This window comes from Prionailurus bengalensis, chromosome A2 (assembly GCF_016509475.1).
Source record: "Prionailurus bengalensis isolate Pbe53 chromosome A2, Fcat_Pben_1.1_paternal_pri, whole genome shotgun sequence".
Lineage (NCBI taxonomy): Eukaryota > Metazoa > Chordata > Mammalia > Carnivora > Felidae > Prionailurus > Prionailurus bengalensis.
In genome coordinates, this window is record NC_057348.1 from 167166872 (window position 1) to 167191577 (window position 24706).

Sequence of the window (24706 nt, forward strand, 5' to 3'; positions counted from 1 at the left end):
GCTATATTAGTTTCAGGCGTAACCTCCTCTTGATCACAGCTGCAAAGACCCTATTTCCAAATAAGCTCACCTTCCCAAGTCTCTGGTAGACACGAATACTTTCATCCCAGGACACCGCTATTGAGAGAGAAATAATGGAACATCGCCCCATGAAATACCAGGCAACCCTAATAAATACGGAGGTGAGCCATTCCACTGTAGTGGAGGGATGGGAGGCCTGAGCTTGAGTGAAATAAGCAAGTGTCAGAATCATACGCTTGGATACCTTTCCCCTGTAAAATGCCCACCGGAAACGACATTAACATTTTCCCTACGGATCTATGAAAGGCAAGCACGTCTGAAGAGTCGCGCCATCCAGACAACCACACTTAACTCCTGTGACATAGGCCGTAGGGTTTCATTCATTAAATGAGAATGTACTTGCGTGCTCAGCACACAGATTTTCCAGCATTTGCCCAGCAAGCGACGTTCCCTGCGCTGCCGCCCTCCCGCCAGCAGGGGACACCGCCCCGTCCGGCTCAGCGCCGGCTCTGCCCGGAAGTCCCGCCCCGACCGGAAGTTGGAGTAGGAGCATCCAGGAAAATGGCGGCGCCCGCAAGTGCGGGCGTGACGGGCCGGCGTGGGCGAAGGGGGCGCGGGCAGCACGGACGCGGGGGGCGCCGCCGGCCGGGGGGCGGCACGGAGGGGGCCCTGAAGCGGCTGAAGCTAGCGGTGGAGGAGTTCGTGCAGGCGACCTCCGAGGGTGAGACCCCCGGCGGCCCGGCCGGGCCCCGGGCGGAGGGGCGCTTGCGCCGGGGCGGGAGGAAAAGCCGCAGGGAGCTGAGGAAGGAGAAGCGGCACCTGAAGAAGGCGCGCCGGCTGCAGAGGACTGCGGACCCGGCGAAGGGCCCGGGCCCAGGCGGCGGCGGAGCCGGGGGAGCGAGCGACCTTCGGGCGGAGGGGGCGGAGGGGGAGGGCGGCCGGCGGTCTCCTCGTCGGGTCCCGGCGCCCCCGGACGAGCCGCGACCTCCCCCGGCCAAGGGCGCCCGGGCCCGCCCCGAGACCAGGGGTCTCCCCGGGAGCACCAGACCCGCCGCCGCCGCCGCCGCCGCCGCCCGGAAACGGGCCCTTCTGGCAGCCAACGAGGAGGAGGACCGGGAGATCCGGAAGCTGGAGCGGTGCCTCGGCTTGAACAAGCGCAGAAGGAAGGGCGACGGTGGCTCCGTGCCGCTTAGCTTTGCTCGCGATGGGCTCGACTACATCCTGGGAGCCCTGGGGTCTGGAAGAACTGGCGGCTCGTACGAAGGCAGTAGTGAGGAGGAGGAGGAGGAGGAGGATGTCGGACAGACTGTCCCCGAAAGTGACTTAGAGAGCGACACCGAGGACGAAAGGGAGGAGGAGGGGGAGGATGAGGAGGAAGAAGAAGAAAAGAACAGGGAGGAAGCGGGAGCGCACAGTGAGCAGGACGACGTGGAACACATCAAGCCAAAAAAAGTGGCAGAGGGGAGAGCGAAGTGGAAAAGGGACAAAAAGAGAGTCCGTTTTGCAGAAGAAACGAGTGAAAATTCCTCTGAGGACGCGGGCACAGACACGACAGATCAGGTATCGTGTGGACAACCTAAATTCTCCAGAATTTTCCCCGAAATAACGCGTGGTGGCCAGAGTGGGACAGAAGTGACATATTGATCTATTGGTAGTTGCTGAGCCAAGTGTGGGTAAATCGGATTCTTATGTCTATTATGTTTTTTCATTTCCATAATGAAGGGTTAAGGGAGAAAACCTTTCTGGAGACTTTTTATATCAGAAGCTTAATGGCCATTCCCCCTGGTCGTCCTAAGATGATATCTTCAGCTTACTGCCTCAGTCTCTGAACCTGACTTTGAGTTCCCTCCCCCTGTGCTCTGTTCCCAGTGGGCCTCCGTCCTTTTGGCGGGGGGGGGGGGGGGGGGGGGGGGGGGGGGGGGGGGGGGGAATGTCTCTAGCATCCCTGACTCACCTCTGCCCTCCCTAGTCGTTTTCCTGTCCCGCTGCTTCCAGAGTGAATCTTTAAAACATAAAGCTGATCTACAGCACCCCCTTCCACAAAGTCCTATGTTGAAGATCAAGATCAAATTCGGAACTCAGCACCCAGCAGTTGCCTTGGGGGGGGGGGGCACCTCCGCATGCACCTTGAAGGCAAGCATATGAGTGGAGTGCGTGCACTCTTCCCACGTGTCGCTGTCACAGCGTTCTGTGCCTAACTAAATGCATTTCTCCCTCCTGCCTGCAGGGCCTGTCTTCATCTTCTCAACGTGTCTGTCTGTCCACGTAGACTTCCCTGGGCGTCTTTCCCCATCTTAAGTGTAGGAGCTAACACTCTCTCTCGTGTCTGTCCCCGGAACCTTAGCACCTGGCGCTCTGTGAGCAGTCTTTAACTGCTGTCGGTTCCTCTCTAAGGACTTGGTTTTTGGACTGTCCCTAACTGTTCTTTCACAGCCTGTTGAGGTATAATTGACACACTGAACCGATGGGTGTCTCAAGAGTAACAGTTTCTGTGTACATAAATGTGTTTTCTCCAACTAAGTTTGAGCTCCCTGACTGCAGGAATCATGCCTTGCAAATGTTTGTCCCCTAAAGCCCTCACTTAAGTACCCAGAGAGTGTTGGTCAATGGTGATGATCTGTAACCTTCCCAGTTGATAATCTAGGAAATAGTGAGCAATGGATTGATTTTGATTTGGTCTTGTATACTTAGACACTAGTTTTGAACAAGTTTGAAGTTCTTTTCTTTTCTTTTTGAAGTTATTTTAGAACAGTCTCCCTCCAAAACCGGTGGTGCATTTAATTTCGGTGTTTGTATCCTGCTGTGCTGACCGTAAATTAAGCCCAAGCAGGTGTATGTAGACTGTGGAGCTCTGGTGGGCAGATGCCGGAGGGTCACGGCCAGTTCTGAAGAGTCACAGGGAAAAACAAGGGGACGAGATGTGCCGACACTAACGTCAGTGGCGACACCACCAGGCTGGGGAGTGGGGGGCTCAGGGCTCCCCACGGCATGCAGTACGTTACTGATGGTGATTAAGCAGCAGTGGTCAGTGGGCCAGCCCCTGCCGCTCTGTGGGACTGTAGTATGTAAACGTGAGCATAGAAGACAGAAAGGTGGAACTTGTTCAGTGTAAAGTTTTTGTCATTTATTTCTGTCTTTTCAAGCAGAGTGTTTGCGAAAACGCTGGAAAGTACATCCCACCTCACGTGAGGCATGCTGAGGAGACAGTGAGCGGTCAGAAAAAGGAGGGACTGGAAAGACTGAAGAGACACGTCCAAGGTCTCATCAACAGGTAACCTGGCAACACTGTCACCTTGTGACATGAAAAGAGATCGTCTGTGTTCTGAGAATGTAGGCACTTTCCCAGCAATAACCCGTAAGCTGATCGACCACAACAGCCCCTCTCGGTTCCTGTCTTAGTGCAGCCAGATCTGTGCCTTGGAAAGCAGGATGTCCGCCTTTTCTGTTTGGTACTTTGAACCCTTCAGACTCTGAAAGCCACGTGGTGGTTCTGAGAAGTCCCAGGACTGGGCCTCCCCCTGCACCGGCGCTCCTGGTCCGGAATGCGGGCTTCAGTCCCCTTGCTCGTTACTCGTGATTGAGAGTGTGTGTGTTCTCTCTAGGGTCTCACGCAGGGAGCTCCAGGTCCTGCCCACAGTGAAGGCAGGACCCTCCCGGCACCCCACAGCTCTCTTGCTAGCCTTTGTGGTCACACCCAGTCCTCCCCCTGCACTCACTGCTTTGTTTTGTTTTTAAGTTTCTTAGTTTATTTTGAGAGAGAGGGAAAGATTGAGCAGGGGAGGGGCAGAGAGAGAGGGAGACACAGAATCCCAAGCAGGCTCCATGCTGTCATGAGATCATGACCTGACCCGAAGTCAAGAGTTGGACACTTAACAGACTAAGCCACCCAGGAGCCCTCATTGCTTTGTTTTTAATTAAAAAAACAAAACACGGTTTCCATGGTAATTCTGGAATTCTACCATACGTGCCATTTTAACGCTCGGGGGCAGCCCAGGAATGGTGCATGATCTTCATGTACCTGTCCAGCCCTCCCCTCTGCCCAGGACACAGAGCAGCCTTTCCTCGGTGTAGGAGCGGAAATCGTTACGCTGGCCTCTGGCCCAAGGTGGAAACGGACTTCTTCCCAACAGTGCGTCCCCACGTGCTAAGTAAGGACAGCTCCCTGCCTGTGCCCGGGACGCTGGATCAGGGCAGCAGTGAAGCTCCCTCAGCATAGTGTCCGGGGTCTTCGAGTCCCGTGTATGCTTCCTGCAGGCAGGAAGACAGTGGTTAGGTCATTGCGGGCTCCCAGAGGATCGTGTGCCGTGTACGGATACACGCGTTACCGGGGCCACCCAAAAGCTGTTTGTGGGTCAGACGGGCACGTGGATAGGGTGTAGAGTGGTACTGATGACTCTAATTTGTTTAAACGGACCTAGGGGCGCCTGGGTGGCGCAGTCGGTTAAGCGTCCGACTTCAGCCAGGTCACGATCTCGCGGTCCGTGAGTTCGAGCCCCGCGTCAGGCTCTGGGCTGATGGCTCGGAGCCTGCAGCCTGTTTCCGATTCTGTGTCTCCCTCTCTCTCTGCCCCTCCCCCGTTCATGCTCTGTCTCTCTCTGTCCCAAAAATAAATAAACGTTGAAAAAAAAAAAAATTTAAACGGACCTAGAAGGTAACTCCTGATGAGAAGCGTCATTGCCGCTCTGCCTTCACAACTGCCTGCAGGTTGAGCGAGCCGAGCGTGGCCTCCATAAGCGGGCAGCTGGAGGAACTGTACATGGCCCACAGCAGGAAGGACATGAACGACACTCTGACGGGCGTCCTCCTGAGCGCCTGTGCCCCGGGCGCGGCCATGCCAGGCAGGCTGGTGATGGAGCACGTGCTCCTGCTCAGCGTCCTTCACCACACGGTCGGCGTGGAGGTAGGGTCCCTCTCCCCGCGTGATGACCGTGTCCACAGGCGGCTCCGGAACGCAGGTGCTGCTTTGTCGCCACCGCGTCGTCCGGACCGCGTTCCCAAATACTTGGTTTCGTGTCGGGTCCATTCTGATGGCCCCCGTCGCCGTTAGTTTGCTCGGGCCTGGCGTCTCGGACTAGCCTCCATCGTGCTCCCCGCTCTAACAGAGACTTGCCCCAGATGCTCGGAGCACGGCGGTCCGTGTGGTCTATCTGCTCAGGTGTTCGTACTGGGCGTGAGGCCACCAGACTGGGAGTGATGGCGGGTTTGATGACGTGAGGAGACGCGGGACGGGGCCAGGCTCGGAGCCCTCGGGGCCACCTGCGGGCAGCCTGCAGGCGCGCCCTTGCCCCTGGCCCTCTGCCTTAGCCTCAGGGAGGCCGTGCGGTGACCGCTCCCGTTCTGAGAAGTCCTCTTGGGTCACCTCCTATGGTAAAGCCACAACCTTCCCAGGCAGCATTCGGTTTCCCACCTACTTAGAGAATCACCTACCAGAAGTAATCGTTTGTGTTGTAAGGGCTGTCCTCACGTAAGACGCCGTGAGTCCCTTCTCTTCACGGTGAAGTGTGCTGGACTCCCTGGACGCCACTCCCGAGTGCCCTCTGTGTGCCGCGACGCGGTGCCCCCGGGGCTTTTCTAGTGCGCCCCAGGCCTCCCGGGGTCACACCGGTGCCCTTCGTAACCAGAAGGATTTAACGCAGACGGTAAGTGGAGTTCCGGTAACAGCCGTAGACCCCGAGCAGCCACAGCATGTAGGACCCCCTGGGTCGGACGACATGAGGCGATGGGTCCCACGTGTCATTGAGACCCCCACGCACGGTATGGAGGACACCTGGAATGGCTCGTCCCTGGGGAGTCGTCACGATGCTTAGTGGACAGTGTCCACTTCTGCCAGAGGTTGACCAGCTGTCCGGACTGGGTCCGTTAGCTTTTCTTTCAGTTCTTGAGAAAGACCTCCTCACAGGAATTCGTGGGAGAAGAGTCTGTCACAGACCCCCTGCTGCCAGTTACTGAAAATAAAAGTCAGGCCTGTGCAGATTTGCTTTAAAATCTCCAAATCAGGAGCGCCTGGGTGGTTCAGTCGGTTGAGCATCCGAAGTCATGATCTTATGGTTCATGAGTTCGAGCCTCGCATCGGGCTCTGTGTGGACAGCTCGGAGCCTGGAGCCTGCTTCGGAATCTATGTCTCCCTCTCTCTCTGCCCCTCCCCTGCTTTTGCTCTCTCAAAAATAAATAAACATTAAAAAAATTTTTTTTACATCTCTAAGTCAGAATTAAGGCATATCCTTAAGTAACTTTAGTCACACGAATGTTACTCATATTATAGTAAAGTTATATTTTGTTCTGAAGATATTAACTGGAATGTAAAATTTTGACAAATGTTGATATTATTCTGTTCGTGTGATTGAAGACATACTTAAATATGTTTTATGCCTGTATTTTTCTTGATGTCTACAGAATTCTTTCTGTCTTGGGTTATATTTGAACGTGATGTAGCATTCACCACGGGGTGCCCCTTCGGGGTCACCGTCAGCGTCCCAGGCTGTCCTCCCTCGGCTGCTGTGTGGACACACCTCCCCACGGGCTCTGTGTCCCTGCTTCTCTTGCCCCCTCCAGCCTTAGCTGGAGCCGAGCTCAAGCTGCGTTAGAGTCTGTAACTTAGTAGCTGTCTATTTTCTGTGTTAATTTAAAAAGCACTAGACGTTTAAGTTCGTTGCAAGAGGAAGAAGGATCCCTGAGAAGAGCTTGCCAACATTGACTTTTGCATGTTTGCAGTGGTATTTTTTCTGCCTTGTCCAGGTCGGCGCTCACTTTTTGGAGGCCGTGGTGAGGAGGTTTGACACCATCTACAAGAACGGAGGCGAAGACAGAGAGTGTGAGAACCTGTTCACTGTCATCGCCCACTTGTATAACTTCCACGTGGTGCAGTCTCTCCTTGTCTTTGACATTTTGAAAAAACTTATCGGAACTTTCACAGAAAAAGATATTGAACTGATCCTGCTAATGCTGAAAAACGTGGGCTTCTCATTGAGAAAAGATGATGCTTTGTCGCTTAAGGAACTAATCCTGGAGGCCCAGGCCAAAGCCGGCGAGGCAGGTGGCAAGTTCCGGGACCAGACGAGGGTACGAGTGCGTCACCTGGCCTGCTTCCTAAGTGCCTAACCGCTCACACTGACCAGAGCTTAAAATCAAGTATTTTGGGTAAAATTGCTTTTAATTTCTTAGCGATCCCCGTTGTCTTCTGCCCCACCGGGTTTTGTGGTTTATCTTCAGTAGGTGAATGGACTTTTTTCCTAGTAAGAGCTCAGGTATTTTGTGAATTTCAGAATCGGCTCATTTAACATTTACCCACTGAGAAAACGTTTCCTGAGGAAGGCCATGTGGCTGGGGCTCAGGTGTCAGCCCTTGTGGACTTGGGCAGAGAGAAGGGATCCAGGGGAGCATTCCTGAGGGCGGGGCAGGAGGAAAGGGCTGAGGCTGGCCTCGGGAGGCTTGTAAACCTTTCAGGGACTTGGGATTTTATCCTAGAGGCACCTGAAGGGTTCTGAGTGTGCTAATGCCACTTTCACTACCCCGTAGAAAAGGGGGAAGTGGGGCGCCTGGGGGGCTCAGTCGGTTGAGCGTCCGACTTCGGCTGAGGTCACAATCTGATGGTTTGTGAGCTCGAGCCCCGTGTCGGGCTCTGTGCTGACAGCTCAACCTGGCGTCTGCTTCAGATTCTGTGTCTTCCTTTCTCTCTGCCCCTCCCCTGCTTGTGCTCGGTCTCTCAAAAACAAAAAAATGTAAAGAAAAGGGGGAGGTGTCAGGGCAGGGAGACACCACTGCAGGGTCCGGTGGGGAGCAGCAGCATGGTCACAGCAGATGTGGGTTTAGGGGTTAGAAGTGGGTTGGAGGGGGAAGGCGAGTGTGAAGGAAAGGAAGGGCCGGGGTCACCGCCAGTGGACAGCAGGACAGTAGGAGAGGAGACAGACGCAGGAGGGAAGGCTGGCCCACTTTGGGAGTCCTGAATGAAAGTGCTGGGTCAGCTATGAAGAGGTGCTGGCATCTGCTGGGCAGTGGTCAGAGCCTGATGGTTTCAGAGGACCAGCATTCAGCCGGGCTGTTGAGGGAGGAGCGTGAGGAATCTCATCGGCCGGGTCCCAGAGTGTCCCGAGGAAGCACTTGTCCCTGGGTTGAACGCTCAGAGGTCAAGTTTAAGACAAAAGTCGCTGGAGGCGGGAAGTAGGCTCTGTGGCCTGGGGCTGGGGGGGATGGGGAGTGCTCATATGGGTTTGGAGCTTCTTTCTGGGGGTGATAAATACGTCCTGAAATTGATCAGGATAGCTGCACCCCCTGAATGTGCTCATACGGTTTTATGTGGATGAGTTTTATGGTGTGTGAATTACTCTCTCGATCAAAAGGTAGTATCGGGGGAAATCTCAGAGAAAGTTACGTGAAAAACTTTTTTACTCTTGCAACTTTTCTCTAATTATGACATTATTTCCGATTTAAAAGTTAGAAAAAGAAAAAGACCAGGAATGGGGAAGACGTTAAAATGTAATGGAGAGAGAATAGCTAAGACTGTGGGGTTGGGAGGTGCAGGGGGCAGGTCAGAGGCGGTGGGGGTGGAGGAAAGAACATGAGATCTTAGGGGGGTGGTTGGGTCCCAGAGGACGTCGGGTATTAAAACACGTAGTCCTGGGACGCCTGGGTGGCTCAGTGGGTTAAGCGTCTGACTTTGCCTCGGGTCATGGTCTCACGGTTGGTGGGTTCGAGCCCCATGTTGGGCTCTGTGCTAACAGCTCGGAGCCTGAAGCCTGCTTTAGATTCTGTGTCTCTTTCTCTCTTCCCCTCCCCCCCACCGTGCGCACGCTCTCTTTCTCTCTCCTTCAAAAATAAACATTTCAAAAAAAAAAAAAGGAAAACGACAAGAAAAAAAACTTGTAGTCCTGAGCAGGAGGGTCAGGTTAGTGGAGACCGTCTACCTGAGGACCAGGCTGGCTCACTGTCCGCGATGTGCACGGCTGGGTTAGTTCTTTCCATCTCGGGTTTGCACTGTACGAAAGGGCGCTTTTGTTTTCGTTTTTTTCCTTAAAGGTTCGGTTTATGCTGGAGACCATGCTGGCGCTGAAGAACAATGACTTGCGCAAGATCCCCGGCTACGACCCTGAGCCTGTGGAGAAGCTGAGGAAATTACAACGCGCTCTGGTGAGGCCCTTGGACTTCTTGCTTGTTCAGAGCTCCTGTGCCTGCCTGAACTCCTCGTGGAACCTGGGCAGTAGTTGGGGCTGTTAGGTGCCACATCCGGTCAGTAAGAGTTCAGGATCCTGGAAGGAAGCTTCGTGTTTCTGTGGTGAGACCCTCTGAGTGGTCTCTGTGCCGAGGCGTCCCTGTGACTTAAGCGTCCCCGACACTTAGCCTGTGGTGCTCCCCTCGGCTGCGCGATAGAATTCTCCGATCGCTTTGAAAGAGGGCTCAGGCCATGGTCCCACCCAGACCAGTGAGGTCACACCCAGACCAGTGAGGTCACACCATGAGGGTGGGAGTCAGCTGTTGAAGCTCCCTAGCTCCCTAAGTTCTCCAGATGTGGGGCCACAGCTGAGACCCACTGACCTCCCCCCCCACAGCCAGGGGGTGCTTCGGCCCCGACTCTGGGCAGGTCCAGAATCACTGACTCGCAGACCCCAGGCGCAGAGCGGTTCTCACCGCCAGCTCCGTGCAGCTGTCCTTGGGACCTGAGTGCGAGCGTCTTCCTGGCGTGACAACTCTCCAAACGGGGCAGTGTGAGAGTTCACGTCTCACTTTGGCATCATTCCAAACTGGTCAACTATCCCATCGGTCGGTGACCCATCACAATATTCACGAACCAGGGGCACCTGATGGCTTAGTCAGTTGAACATCTGACTTCGGTTCAGGTCATGATCTCACGGTCTGTGAGTTTGAGCCCCACGTCAGGCTCACTGCTGACAGCTTGGAGCCTGGAGCCTGCTTCGGATTCTGTGTCTCTCTCTCTCTCTCTGCCTGTCTTCCTCCTCCCTCCCCCCCGCCCTGCCAAGAATAAATAAACATTAAAAAAAAAAAAAAAAAAGAATTGGGCTCCTGGGTGGCTCAGTCGGTTAACTGTCTGACTTCGGCTCAGGTCATGATCTCGTGGTCTGTGAGTTCGAGCCCCGCGTCAGGCTCTGTGCTGACAGCTCGGACCCTGGAGCCTGCTTTGGATCCTGTGTCTCCCTTTCTGTGCCTCCCCTGCTCACACTATCTCTATCAAAAATAAACAAACATAAAAAAAAAAACAATACAAATCAGAAATCCCATTATCAAAAACAGGAAGAGCCAAGGGTGGTGAAAGTACAGACTGAACCAGCTGAAGTGTTTTACAAGCTCCTTCTCTTCACTCAGGTGCGCGGCACCGGCTCAGGCACGGAAACCCAGCTCCGCGTCTCCTGGGACGGCATCCTGAACGCAGAGCAGACCGGGCGCTGGTGGATTGTGGGGTCCGCGTGGAGCGGGGCCCCTATGATTGACAACAGCCAGCAGAAGGTCACAGAGAGGCGGCCCACGGGGACGGTACGAGACCCCTGGGTTCATTCAGAAACCTTACAGAAACTGTTACCGTTTGCTGATAGAATTTAACTCCGTTTCTGTTGTTTCTCAAGTCCCTGGATACGTTACGTTAAGGACTCAAAAGTTGAATGCGGGAAACACGAAGGCTGAACGCTCACGCTGCAGATAGCAGACTTGAGATGCAGGCAGGGGTTTCCCGGGAGAGGTGGCTCCCGGTCCGTTAAGCTTGCATTTCAGATGGTCGGAAATCTTCATTTTCTTTGTATTTCATCATTAACTAAAGTTCACGTGTTACTCAGATTTCCTTCACTTTCCCCTAACACCCTTTTTTGTCCCAGGATCCCATGTCCTCCTTCATTGTCCTGGCTCTTCTGGCTGCGGCCACTTCTGTCTAACTTATGTCGTTATTGTCTAGACTGACAGATGGGGGTGCTCTGAGAAGTCCCCCAAATCAGGCAGTTTTTCTCCTCCTGTGGCCCTCTGTCTCCTGCTGCCGTTCTCTCTTTGTGGGGCTCACCCAGGGATAAAGATTTGGCACTCACACATACATATTTACGTGTAACTCACAGTTAAGTTAACCCTCTGTAAGGTCACAAAGACGCACATGTTATCTTTTAGAAACTTAGTAAAGACAGTGAATGAAATTCGCTTTTGCTTAACACGTGTGGTCTGTGTCTTAATTGCCCCACTTTCAGGTTAGCGGGAAGATACTAGAACTCGCCAGGAAGCAGAGGATGAACACCGATGTCAGGAGAAACATATTCTGCACAATAATGACAAGTGAAGATTTTTTGGACGCGTTTGAAAAGCTTCTGAAGTGAGTGTGTGTGTGAACACTTGGACGTGCAGTCTGCTGAGATGCTGTGGAAGGAAGCCGCACAGTTGAGGTCTACGTCACGGGCTGGAGGGGTCAGAGCAGATGCGCTCGGGGCAGCCGGGCCGTCCCGCTCCTCCCCCGCCTGGCTCCAGGCGTCGCCGGCCGCCAGTGGTTCCAGAGTGGAACATGTTCGATATATTTTGATTAAAAGTGTCGGGTGACCAACCGATTATTCTCAGTGACTGTTGGTTGTCGTAAATCGCTTAGAATCTTCCTATCGAGGTTGTCTTTCCGATTTTTTCTAAATTAAAAGCATCCTGGTGTCGTTTCTGTAATTGGTTGTGGTAAGACTCTTCAAGTGTCTGTGAACCCTTACAAAACCCTTCTCAGGAGACGTGATAGGAGTTAACTTTCCTTTATTCGCTTCACACGGAATGGAACTCCCGGGTGCAAGGACAGGCCTGTCCGTGGCACCTGTCCTGTGACTCGCGCCTCCTCTCCTCAGCTCTCCTTTACCCAAACTGCCCGGCAGGCTGTGCTCCTCTACGCTTTCTTACTCATCACCATCTCTGTTCGCAGGCTTGGGCTCAAGGACCAACAGGAGAGGGAGATCGTTCACGTTCTCATGGATTGCTGCCTTCAGGAGAAAAGCTACAACCCCTTCTATGCGTTCCTGGCCGGCAAGTTCTGTGAACACGAGAGAAGGTTCCAGGTAAGTCTGTCAGCAGGCCGCCCGTAACCTCTGCTCCGCTCTGTCTTCCTGGACCTGGACCTTCTGTGTGGCTCAGCCCAGCGGGCACAAGTGCCCTGAGTCAGGGCCCAGCTGGGGCCACAGGGTATGCAGGGAACCGGCCCCACGGCCAGGCCCCTCTGGGGCAGAGCCAGGGGACATCGCTGAGGCAGAGTGAAGGGGAAATGATTGCCATGCTGCCTTTTCCTACCGCAGATGAGGGCGTCTGGCGGCCCACGTCTCTGGGGAGGGCCTCCTGGATGCTGCACTGCACCAGCCTTTTTTCCTACTTCTAACGTTTCTGCCGATTTGAGGGAAAACGCTGTGCAGACCATGTGTGGGACAGGAGGGCGTGTCGCTCCTGGCTTGTCCCGACTCACCTTGTAAGATACTGCAGACACAGTAGTAGAGCGCCTTTGCAGTCTATTCTAGCGACTTATACTAACAGTTTCTTGCATTTGACTTTGTTCTTTTTTTTTTTTCAATCAATCAGATGACTTTCCAGTTCAGCATATGGGATAAATTCCGGGACCTAGAAAACTTACCAGCCACTAATGTCTCTAATTTGGTTCACCTGGTAGCCCACTTGTTGAAGACAAAGTCACTTCCACTTTCCATTTTAAAGGTGTGTATCACGTGTGGAATTGCTGAAAGCAGTGAAAGTAATAACACAGTTGCTTTTGTTTGGTACCTCAAGAAAACGTGTCTCCTTAGATTCTGACTTAGCTGAAACATGTTTAATTTTATTTATTTTGAGAGAGAGTACATGTGTGCAAGCTGGGGAGGGGCAGAGAGAGAGGGGGAGAGAGAGAGAGAGAGAGATGGAGAATCCCAAGCAGGCTCCACGCCGTCAGCACAGAGCCCAATGCAGGGCCCCGTCCCACAACCGTGAGATCATGACCTGAGCCAAAATCAAGAGTCAGATGCTTAACCAGCTGAGCCACCGAGGCGCCCCAGTTTGTTCCATTTTTTTTTAATGTTTATTCTGGGGAGAGAGAGCATGAGCAGGGGAGGGCCAGAAAGAGAGGGCGAGAATCCCAATTAGGTTCCACACCAGCAGCACGGAGCCAGATGCGGAGCTCAGAGTCACAAACTGTGAGATCAAGACCTGAGCTAAAATCAGGAGTTGGACGTTCACCCGACTCAGTCCCCGCCCCCGGCGGCCCTGAGAAGTGTGTTTATAACACCATAGCGCTGTGAGAAGTAGCCGGAGTCGCTCGCGGTGTGAGTGCACTCGGTAGAGGAAGGCACTGTTACGGTTTTGCTCCTCTCAGAGAATCTTGTCTGGAGTTTGGGTTCCCGCGCAGGCCCTAGAGATACAGCCGCACTGGCTGCTGTCGAGTCAGGAGGAGGACGGGGCGGCAGGGAGCTGGCGGGCTGCCGTGCGGGGCTTCCGCTTCTTCTCCCTTTGCAACGGACGGACGGCGTCTCTTAAAGCGGAGGGCGCCCCAGCCCTGCCCTGCTTCCGGGTCACGTCCGAGCCAGTGACGTGCAGGTGCCCCGATGTCTAGAGTGGACAGGGGAACTGAGACAGAGGACGTGGAGTTTGAGGTGGCTCCCGGGCCTGGGCATCCTAGAAACGTGGACGGTGAGGGAGCCTGAGGGCCAGAGAGGGTGTTCGTGGCCTGGACTCGTGCCTCCTGCTCCCTGACCCGCAGACAGACGGCCGCTGCGGTTTCCTGGTTGTGCTTACGTGTCCATCCACCAGGGCACCGAGGCAGGTCGACTGTGTCTCTTTCGGGTGTGGAATTGGGTTTGGGCCACGGTACTGAAAACCAGGCACGGAGCCTTCTACCATATTCCGAAAATGGGAATACTGTGAAGTGTGGCGAGGACGTGCCTTCTCGTTGCCGGATAGACCTTGCCTTCGGTTTGCTCGAGTTTTGAGCTCAGAATGGAGTAGGGTACGATGTTTCCCTGGATTCAGTGGAACCTAGAGATGTCCTTGAAGCTTGTCCCGGGGTCCTCCCCTGGCCCCGTTCGCTGGGACCTCTCCGGTTCTCAGGTGTGCTGTGGAACTCTTACTGGGCCTGTGTATCTGCGGGTGTCACGTAATGTCATCTCACGTACCGAGTCCTGCACGTGGACAGTACTGTCCTGTCCCCGTGCTGAGTATCCTTTTACAGTTCTTTGTGGTTAAGTCAGCATGAGTTTGAAACTCACGTTTCATACGCGTTTATCCCTATAATTCTGTTCTCTGATTTCCTTCTGCGCAGTTTTCTGTCGTGTAAGTGTAGCGAAAGTTATGTCTATTCCTCAGGGAGTATGTATACGTATATGTGAGCGATTCTCCCCAGACCTAAACTTTGTATGTATGGTTTTAATTTGGGTGTGGTTTCTTTAAGGCAGGGAGATAAATATGCTTCAGTTCTAGAATTCCTGATTCATAGCTTTTGCGCCCATATAAACCCCCAGTGGCACGTTGCACTCGACGAGGGCGTGCAGGCTCCTGCCCTCAGTGCGAAACAGGCCCGGACCCCACCCTTGCTAACAGCTCTTCGTCTTACAAAACTGGAAGTAGGTTACTTACAGGCGGCAGGTAATTTTTTACTCTGATTATGTTTGGACATCGTTGAAAGAAATGGACTAAATGCAGTTTTTTCTCTCTGTCCTGACTCCTGTTAGGTAGTTGAATTCAGCGAATTGGATAAACCCAGAGTCCACTTTTTACGAAAAGTATTATATATGCTGTTAATGGAAACTGAAGTTGAAGACCTGGCTTCAATTTTTGCAAGGTATGTGCCAGCTTGTTCTGTTCCAACACCGCGTAATAAATTATTTTCCGTTTTGGCCTTCAGCTCACGTCTTACACGTTAGATTTGGGGAACACGATACCTGCCAGGGGCAAACTAATAACCTCTGACATGTAGAATAGGTTGTTAAGCTCTTACCTGAGAGTTCTGTTCTTTAAAAGCAGTTAGGTTGTGTCTCCCGACGGGAGATCCCGGAGCTGTGGTCTGGGAGCGGCCAGCTCATCGCTGACACACGTTTCTCCGACTCCTTTCCAGAGTGGCTGACAGCCCGAAGCTGGGCATGTTGAGAGAAGGTCTGAAACTCTTCATCAGTCACTTCCTGGTGAAGAGCGTGCACACGCACGCAAGTGCGGAGGAAGCCAGCGTGCTGAGAGAGAGGGCCGACCTCTCCACAAAGAGTTTGCAAGGCCAGGCTTCCCTGAGGATGTAGTCTGCCAAAGGACGGCAAGTGAGTGGTCATTTGTCTGAAAATGTCCCTTTTAAACCCAAAAGGCTTGTTACTCCACTGACCGTGTGTAAAAGCCTGGTGGAGATATGCCACGGTCTGTCGTATTTAATATACTGCATTTAGCTAATTTTTTAATTTAAGGTTATATTGTACTTACGTTTTCACCCATTTTCACGTATCTGTATATACAGTGGAGTTGGGAGAAGACGGAGGGAAGAACAGACAGACCCTGGACTTGTTCTCCGAGCCACGAGACTGGGTCGGGTGTGGATGTGCGGGCACGGGGGTGATGGTCTCTTTTAATAGACAAAGTAGGCCACTAGGGGGTGCAGTTACAAAGAAGTTGATGCGTGTTTTTATCTTCTTTATATATTGGTTAAAAGTTCGAAAACCATCAGTTAAGTGTGGTACCTGATATCTGACTATTTCAAGTGTTGGGAATGCAGATGTTTTGGAAAAGTCAGCAGGTGATGTAAGCCTTGCAAATATCTGTGTGACATGATGTGTGTGGAGCCTCCCGCCAGCACTTGCCTAAAATTGTGACGTGGTGAAGGACGCTCTTCCTGTTTGTGTCTGTCACTTCTACTCATCAACTCCAGATGGCAAAGCACTTTCCTAAACAGCCTTGACATCACCAGATAGTGGACACTTAGCAGGTGTGGCTTTCGAGCCTGGTTCTAGGAGGGACGCTGTGTGATGAGTGAACGTTTCTGCAGAAAAGACACCCCCGCTCACACGGCAAACTCCGGCCGATCCTCTGAAGAAGTGAGTGTCTTCGGAGGGCAAGTGTCTGTCGTTTCTCCAGCTCCTAGGATCTGCTCCACTGTCTTAAGTGCTGCAAACTTGACTTACACGGCACCTTCAGTTGTTGAAAAGTCACCAAAACGTGTGTAGACTAGTGTTTTATGTGCCATAAACCCACGTACCCCAGCAGCGCGCGGTCCTTCAGAGTGGTGCCCGTGGGAGGCCGCACCGGCCGAGCGAGGCCACTCCTGTGCAAACCCCCCTTTTGTCACAGACTTTCACACATCGTCTCCACGTGACCCGACAGCGGTTCGTGTCTGGAAGTCACCGCGCGAAGTCCCACGTGTCTCCGTGTGTCTCCGTGCGCGTCCCTAAACTAACAGTTTCCGTTTTGAGATGCGCAGGGAACACGGGAGACTTGGTGCTCTGGCCTCTCCTGCTTGTCAGCCCCACAGTCAGCAGCCGCCCCGCAGCCCCGTGTCTCGCAGCCTGTTCTGAACCTTCACGACAAGCCTGTGTTAGGAGCGCGCTGAGAGCCTCCACTCTACGGAGGGGCTTTTTCACAGAACGTCTGCTGGGCGGTGACCAGGCTGGACAAGGTCCGTTCCGCTCACGCCACCTGTCTGCGCACAGCGACCCGCGTCCAGAGGTCTTGCTCCGAAGAGAAATGTGTCCGTCGAACTAAACTGTGCTTAACGCATAGTCGATCTGCGTTCGGCGCCAGCTCCTGACTCCCAGAGGACGCCCGTAACTGACCTGAGGCCATTGTCTGTGGGGGCAGCTGCCAAGATTGAGAGAAGCTTCTCTGCAACAGAACGGTCCCCCCTCATCCATGACACGCGCCCCAGACCTCGGAGGTGTGGATGAGCCCAAGCTGATGTTTCGTAGAAGATAAACTTGTGCAGGTTGAATCCCACTTTTATATCGTCTTTTATTGTTAAAACAGTAAGAATGTCTCTTTTCCATGGAATATATTTATGACTTAATCCCCGATGTCTGAGTTGTTGAATTTGTACTATGGCAGATTATCCATAAATCTGTCCTTTTTAAGTATAAACGCCTTTTTAAACAAAATATGGGTTGTCACGTGTCAGTATGCTTTAAGTAAATGATTGTATCTTGACCAAAAGCTGTGAATTCAAATTTGCTTTAAATGTATAGATCTTTTAAATGCAGTACAATAATCTGCCTTTGAAAAGAATGCAGCCAGTGCTGGCTGTCTGTGAATTCTTGGACTTCTGGTGATGCAGTTTGAGAACTGCTATTGTATTGATGGAATTTATGAAAAGAAGCTGTCTGTAGGGAGTTTTGTCTTTTTTTTTTTTTTTTTTTTTTTTCCTTGTAAACGATCTCTACATCCAGCCTGAGGCTTGAACTCACAACCCCGCAATCAAGGGTTGGTTGCCTGTTCCACCGACGGAGCCGGCCAGGCGCCTGCACGGGATTTCATCTTCAAAGTAGAGACATAAGGAACAAACTTTTTAACGTATTAAAATGTGTAAATAAAAATATTTTTTGTATTTAGACTGCTTGTGAAGGTTTATTTTGAAAGAAGAGGTCTGCTGGTATACTAAGGTCTGCCTGAAAAAAACGTGTGTCTCCCTCCCTCTGAGCCCAAAGACCGAGATAAGGCAAATGAGGCAAGATGTTAACCATTAGTGGATCTGGGTGAAGTTTATACAGACCAACTATTACATTCTTGCAACTGCTCCGTAAGGTTTAAATTGTTTTAAAACAGAATTTTGATAAGGCGTTCATAATGCAGATCTCATCCTTCAGAGTTCTAAAATACCCTGGTGTTTTTTTCACAAAATTAAGCTAAACAAATCACCTTTGCCTCCTTTGTAAGCTGATCAGGCCTTACTGGGTAAAACAGTGATGCGTGTGTGTGGGTTCCCTCGGACTTGGCGCCTGGGTTAGGAGGAGCCCGGGGGGTGCTGGCGGGGAGGCCCGGTTCACTCGCTGATCACGGTGAGCCGTGCTCGGAGCCTGCACGTGGGCCGGGTGGCAGTGGGCACAGTCCCGAGAGTTGAGCACCCTTCCCACCCTGCCACACGGGAGCGGGCGGTTCGTGCTTCCTCTCCGTGGCTGGCCGGGTAGCGAGGCCCAGGGTCCTTTCCCGAACCGCTTGAGAGGAAGCTGCATCGTCACGTCCTGTTTCGCTAAGCGACTCTGTATTTCCTGTGAGCGCCTTCCAGTTGCCAGAGTCAGGGAGTGAACGTCGACGGGAGGCTAGGACGGCCGTCTGCGTGGGCCTTTCTGCTGTTCCCTGATGACCCAAGCTACACTCTCGTTCCCTTCTCCGCGCGTCCCGTCAGGAGAACGTGACGTCAGTCTGTCCTACCGATGACAGCTGGGGCTGATGGAGGCCATGTCGGCTGGGGTCCACACCGGCCAGCTGACCGGTCTGTGAGCAGGGCGGGGGAAACGTGCTAACCTAGCGTTGCATCCACAGTCACCCCACCGCCTGGGTGAGGCAGCAGTCACTTGCTGTCGGGGGTTCTCTGGGTCACGTTCACGAGCAGCTGGGCCCGTTCCGGGTCAAGCGAGAGGAGCTTCCCGCCACGTGCCCTGCCGGCCCTCCGGGGCTCCCGCCAGCATCTGATTTGCTCGCGGCACACCTCTCGCTGGAAATAGCAAGAGTGGCTTCTCTTTCCTGCACCGAAGGCTGAGATGCTGGGCGTCACAGGATACCTGCCTGACACTCAAGCTCTCCGCGGGGCCTCTGCAGTCCTTTCCTTGGCCTTGTCCCTCATCCGGCTGCCCCGTCCCTGGACCCAGAGCACGCATCTTGTCATCGAGTCCCGTGAGCACAAATGGCATCCCTATCGCAGGGTCCTAGCGACGGGATGGCAGTGGTGTGCTTCAGGCGCGACCTGGTGTGGGACCCAGCAGCAGGGGGGATTCCTCTCGGATCTCACCCCCTCCGTGGCCCGCCTCCCGCTCGGTGTTGTGTGCGTGGATGTGTTTGTTCGTGTGGCTGTGCTGTCTCTGACCTGCGTCTGCTCAAAGCCCCTTCTGAGGAGGTCCTGAGGGACACCGGAATGGTCGATTCCGTGAAGCACTTCCGGGGGGGCCTGCCCGGGGCCGCCCTTCGGGCTGTAGTCTGAGTGCCGGGACCTTGAAGTGTGACCCAACGGCCCGATAGCGGAAGTGCTCCGGACCTGTGAGGGGGGGCAGCCAGCGATGCCCAGAGGGACAGGGATCCAGCGCTTTCTACAGGGAGCAGCTGAGAAGGGCACTCTGGGGACACTGGGGGCCGCCAGGCACAGGTCCCTGAGCCCAGATCCCTGCTGTGGCCTGGCCAAGGACACGGCAGCAGTGCCACAGGTGTGCTCGGAGCCTGATCCTGAGTCCCTGTGTCCACACTGAGGAGGTGGGGGTTCGGTCAGTGATAGCAAACTATGGAAGGATTATTGGCAAGGTTGAGTCGCTGAAGCTGGTTTCAAAGGCCTTGATGAATCAGGGCTCTGGACGGGCAGGGAGGTGTACTGGTCACAGACTAGGGGGCCAGTTCCTGTGACCTGCCCAGCCGGGCATGCCGCACCAGGGTCAGGGCAGCAGCAGCCGGGGGCCCTTCTACAGACACTTGCGAGAGAGGGGGGTTTGACCTTTGGGGCCCTGGACCCCACAGAGGTCAGGGTCAAGGGCTCAGACACGCCACCTGGAGGCGGGAGCCGTGGCAGGGAGTCCGGTGACCCGAGCACGGAATTCTGGCGCTCTGAGCAGAGACCACAGGCAGCCAAGAGCCCCCTGAGACCCTCCTGACACATCCCCGAGCATGAAGGGTTGAGGACGCGCGAACAGGGGCATGTGTGGTGCTCGTGTACACCGTGACAGACAGGGACGCCAGAGGTCGGGGGGGGGACTTGGGTTTTCTCAGAAAAGTCATCCAGGCGCAGAGATCTTTGCTTTCCTTTTTCCCACCGGTGAGGTTTTGTATCCTGTGCCACACTGAGGACGCTGGCGGGAGGGGGCTGGCCACTGCGAGGTCGAGGTCACAAGAAGGTGACATTTATCTTGAGCACAGCAGGATAAATGATGAAAAGTTATGTTTGCGCGATAAGATGATGAAAGGGAAACCGGGCCCAGTGTCCAGTGCTCCAAGGGTGCAGAGGTGGAGTCAGGAGCAGGGAGGGCTGAGCGGGCTCGGGAAACAATGCCGTGTGTGTGCCCATGGGCCACCGGGGCCGAGTGGTTTTGACCTTGAGTGTGTCCAAACAAGGATGTATGGGCCACTGACCTTCGAGGCTTATCAAGGCAACGCTTTCCCACCCCTTCCCCCGAAGCTCGCCCCCCCCCCCCACGTGCTCTCTTTCTCCCACGCGCCCTCTGCTCCGGCAGGGCCCTCCCCAGCCTGCAGCCCAGCCAGGTAGCCACCTGCACCTGCGCTCGAGAGCGCCCCTCGTGGGCAGCAGGAGGTACAAAACCCGGCCGGGGCTCGGCATTTTCTTCTCTCTAGAAAGTCATTTGTAGTGGACCATTCCCCTCCTTCTGCTTTGTCACAAGCGTTTCCAAAAGAGAGGGCAAATTCTTCCACTTGTGTGTTGGGTTTGCCAGTTGACGTTGGCCGTCTTTGCCCTTTCTCTTCTTTATATATTCGTCCACGTGCGTTTATACTCACCGCGTGTTGTGCTGGCGTCATTTGAAAACACGCACATCAGGGCACCCAACGCCTAAAGCATCAGCCTGTACCTCCACCAGCGGCCGCGGTGCCGTGAGCGCCCCGAGCGCAGGGACGCTAGCGCAGCTCCAGACTCCCCAACACTCCAGCCAGTGTTCGAGCCTCCGGTGCTGAAGCGAATCTTCCAGAGCTGTTGTTTCCTACCCCGGGAGCACAGCCAAGGCCCGAACGCTCCTCCTTGTCACTTCTCGTTTAATGTAGGAGGGGTTCTCCCCTCCTCTCTGTTTCTTAAAAAAGTCCGTGACGCTGGGCTTTTGAAGAGGCCCGGCCAAGTGTTCCGCAGAATCCTGGATGTGCCTGTGAGCCGGGGGTAAACCCTTTGGGGGCAGCCCGCTGCTTGTGACCGCCAGTGCTAAGCTCCATCGCTCCATTAAGGTCAAGGCCACCGGGCTTGCAAAATGGTAAGCTTCTAATTCTGTCGTTCCTCCTACATTATCAGCTGGCGTTCTTATTTTGAAATGAGTCTTCCCAGTGGGGCCCCTGGCCGGCTCAACCAGTAGAGCACGCGACTCTTGATCTCGGGGTTGGGAGTTCAAGCCCCACGTTGAATGTAGAAATTACTTAAATAAATAAAAATAAACTTAAAGGCACAAAACACAAGTCTTCGTACAGTCCTCTCCCCTTTCCCTGGAAGGATGAAACTCTACCCATTCTTAGTCTGCTGACGTAGTAACAAGCGATTCCCTGACTTGTGCATCTGAACACATCATTACTGGCCGTGGCCAGTGCAAGACCCGCCAAGGTCATCAGGCTGGGGAGTGGGGTCCGAGGAGCATGGTCCTGCAGCCTCCCCAGCTTGGTGGCAGGGACCTGTCGTGAGTGAAGTCCCACCAGGTGGAGGGAAGCCCTGGGTGCACTGCCAAGCTTCCAGAACTCCCAGCTGCGTGGCCTTGATTCTCCAGTATGATTACCGTTCACAGTCCAGGGTCTAGGCCTGGAGCACAGTTTTGTCACATTGTGTGCTATTGGAAACAAACATCGGGCGGCCTGGCGGCTCAGTCGGTTGGGTGGTCAACTTCAGCTCACGTCACCATCTCACCGCTCGTGAGTTCGAGCCCCGCGTCAGGCTCTGTGCTGACAGCTCAGAGCCTGGAGTCTGCTCAGATTCCGTGTCTCCTTCTCCCTGCCCCTGCCCCTGCTCACACTCTGTCTCTGTCTCTCTCAAAAATAAGTAAACTTTTTAAAAAATTAAAGAAAACATCGGGCATCACAGTATGCAATCCCATTCTAACGAGGCAATGATGACCCTCTGTAGACATGCTGCCTGGTCGGTCCTAAGGTGTAGAAAGGAACAGGTGCATCAGGCCCGGCCAGCACAGCCACCAGCCCAACTCAAGGCCAGCCTCCTCCACTGACCGTCTTGGAACTGCTTTGCTTATGAACTCAATTTGCTATTTGTGTTTCTCTGATGTTCAGGTGGGTTTGTGAACACCTGTGATGACATCGGCGAGGTCTCTGGGACTCGGGACGGGTTCACCGGCAGCTCCTTAAGTCACACTCTTCTCATGTCTGCCTCACGCTGTCCGCTGAGTAGAGCAGGCAAGGTGACCGGCTGTCCCGGTTTGTCCAGGAATCCAGGGGGTTCTCAGGATGGAAACTTTTTTTTAACGTTTTTAATTATTTTTGAGACAGGGAGAGACAGAGCATGAACAGGGGAGGGTCAAAGAGAGGGAGACACAGAATCTGAAACAGGCTCCAGGCTCTGAGCTGTCAGCACAGAGCCCGACGCGGGGCTCGAACTCACGGACCGCGAGATCGTGACCTGAGCCGAAGTCGGCCGCCCAACCGACTGAGCCACCCAGGCGCCCCAATTTATTTTTTAAATTTACATCCAAATTAGTTAGCATATAGTGTGACAATGATTCCCGGAATCGATTCCTTAGTGCCCCTTCCCCGTTTAGCCCATCCCCCCCTCCCACAGCCCCTCCAGTGACCCTCTGTTTGTTCTCCATATTTAAGAGCCTCTTACGTTTTGTCCCCCTCCCTGTTTTTATATTATTGTGACTTCTAGGATGGAACATTTTTGGTGCTAAGACCGGGAAAGTCCCAGAAAACCGTGATGGGGACGGTCACCCTAAGTGCGGCAGCAGACAAGACCTCGGGTAAAATCTCCAGGACAAGACGGGGGTCAGGTCCGGGAGTGCAGCTGAGTGAGCGGGACTCCCTGGCGCTCTGGTGGCCTCACCTGTGGTACCCACACCTATACCTGAGCCCCGGAGGGTTTCTTTCCGGCAGTGCCTCCCGAGATAGAGAGCGTGCGTGTCAGTTTCGCTGACAGCCTGACACGGGCAGGAGTAAGGGCACTTCTGACTCCTGGAGTCCGATTTTACAACCTGTCACGAGTCTCGTGCCCTTCGGAGCACCCAGCACTGTTCGTCTCCAGGAAGGCTCTTATCTAGACCCAGGAGGGGCCTGTTGACTGAGCGGCCCTGCTTCTCAGTACAGAGGATGAGCTCTAGAGCCATTCTTCCTTCTCAGTCCCCAGGGTCCCACGAACCCTACCCCGAAGGTCTGTATCACTACCATGCTTCTGAAAAGCCGATGGACCGCTCGCGATGTCTTTGCTGTCTCTGGGAAAATCATCCTTAATGGAAGCAAAGCAAGGCTCGCAGAAAAGTGCAAGATGACGCAGGTGCTGAGAGCCATCCCGGCACCCCTCCCCCGCCCCGCCCGGGCACCACACGCCTCAACCCCGAGGGCTGAGGTCATTTCTCTTCTCGTCATCACTGGATTCGCCCAGGCTCGGCCAAACCTCTGATTTCCTAGAGCCACCGGGCCCTGAGCGGATGTGCCCGAGGGCGTCACTGTCAGACGAGACGCAGAAGCAGTGCGCGAGCAGCGCGGGCGTCCTGGGGAGCGCGCCCTGTGCTTACCGCATGCGGGAAAGCAGGTTCCTGTGTTCAGGGCATAGAGCCCGCTTATTTAACGCCTCAGAAATACGACGTGATTATTTGAGATTTATTTTAGCCTCGCCCTCAGCCTTGGGATTCGTGAGGGAAGTGCCTTTCAATCGGGCCCCGGACCAGCAGGTGGAATCCATCGAATGCTCATTAGCACCCTTGCACTTTTGACTCACGTGGCCGATGAGCTTGCTAGAGCGCTCTGTTTTCTAGATCAGGTTTAACGGCCGACAGAGCCTGCTTTTCTACTTGGGCACCTGTGGGGCCGACGCTGGGAGACCAGGCTGCGGAGCCCTCCCCCTGCGGCAGAGGCCAGGCCTGGGGAGGGCTGGGGACACCGGGCCTGCCCCGGCCCCACTGTCCCCAGAGGCGGCCCTGCCTCACACACCCTGTAAATCCGCCCAGAACCGTGCTGGAGAAAATCCCAGGAGACAGCCTGGGCGTTGGGAGGCGGGCTTGCTGTCTCCTCTCCCGCGTGTGCCAGTGGATCCGCGCACTCCGGTCCTGTGGCCCCAGCTCTGTGTTCCCGTGGGGGAGTCTGTGAGCCCGGCCGCGGGAGGGGGAGCCCCGGAGCTGCTCCCTGGGGTGCGATTCACGACACCCCCGGAGTGAGCCCGGTCCCTGCCCCTGCCCCTGCCCCTGCCCGGCCGAGTCACCGCGGTGCCAGGGCCGCCCCACCGAGCGCCTGGGAACCATCTAGTCAAATAGCAGCGGCCACTCGTCGCGAGGAGACGTGTGTGTTTGGCGGCCATCTCGGGTGAGAGTCCGTGGTGGGTCATCCCCCCACTGCCCCGCCAGAGGACGGGGGCCTGGAGGGACCGTGTCGGGAGCGAGGCCATTGACAGATCTGATGGTGGTCAGAGGGTCTCCGGTCCCCACGTGGTGCCTGGATCCTAGGGGGCCCTGCGGGGCCTGTGGTCCCCGCTCACCCTCCCTTCGACCACTCGGAAGGCTCCGGGGTCTCAGGGGCACCAAGTGTGCCCGCCAGGCCGGGGACTGTCCTCGGGAAACGCCTGGCCAGCCCGAGGGCTCCCAGCCTGCTGGGCGGGAAAATACAGCACTTTGTCACCTGTGAGTGTGGGGCCTGGTACAAGCAAAATCGTGTCACACCGCCTGTGATTAGGGGGCAG

The 24706-nt window shown here is 54.6% G+C and overlaps 1 protein-coding gene across 1 annotated transcript; it reads left to right on the plus strand.

Annotated features, from left to right (window-relative positions):
- The first annotated feature begins 582 nt into the window (after positions 1 to 582).
- Positions 583 to 17516, plus strand: NOM1 (nucleolar protein with MIF4G domain 1). The gene is made up of 11 exons (XM_043589673.1): positions 583 to 1581; positions 3168 to 3292; positions 4726 to 4921; positions 6757 to 7080; positions 9034 to 9144; positions 10336 to 10503; positions 11196 to 11317; positions 11897 to 12029; positions 12541 to 12672; positions 14673 to 14782; positions 15056 to 17516. The coding sequence occupies exons 1-11, from the start codon at positions 583 to 585 to the stop codon at positions 15228 to 15230; spliced, it is 2595 nt and encodes an 864-aa protein (XP_043445608.1). The 3' UTR covers positions 15231 to 17516.
- Positions 17517 to 24706: the final 7190 nt, after the last annotated feature.

Excerpts from the sequence above, each read along its gene's own strand:
- NOM1 (XM_043589673.1), top strand. The coding sequence starts at position 583 with ATGGCGGCGCCCGCAAGTGCGGGCGTGACGGGCCGGCGTGGGCGAAGG. Across the intron at positions 3,293-4,725 it reads GTCCAAGGTCTCATCAACAG|GTTGAGCGAGCCGAGCGTGG; the intron begins GTAACCTGGCAA and ends AACTGCCTGCAG. Across the intron at positions 11,318-11,896 it reads GCGTTTGAAAAGCTTCTGAA|GCTTGGGCTCAAGGACCAAC; the intron begins GTGAGTGTGTGT and ends CTCTGTTCGCAG.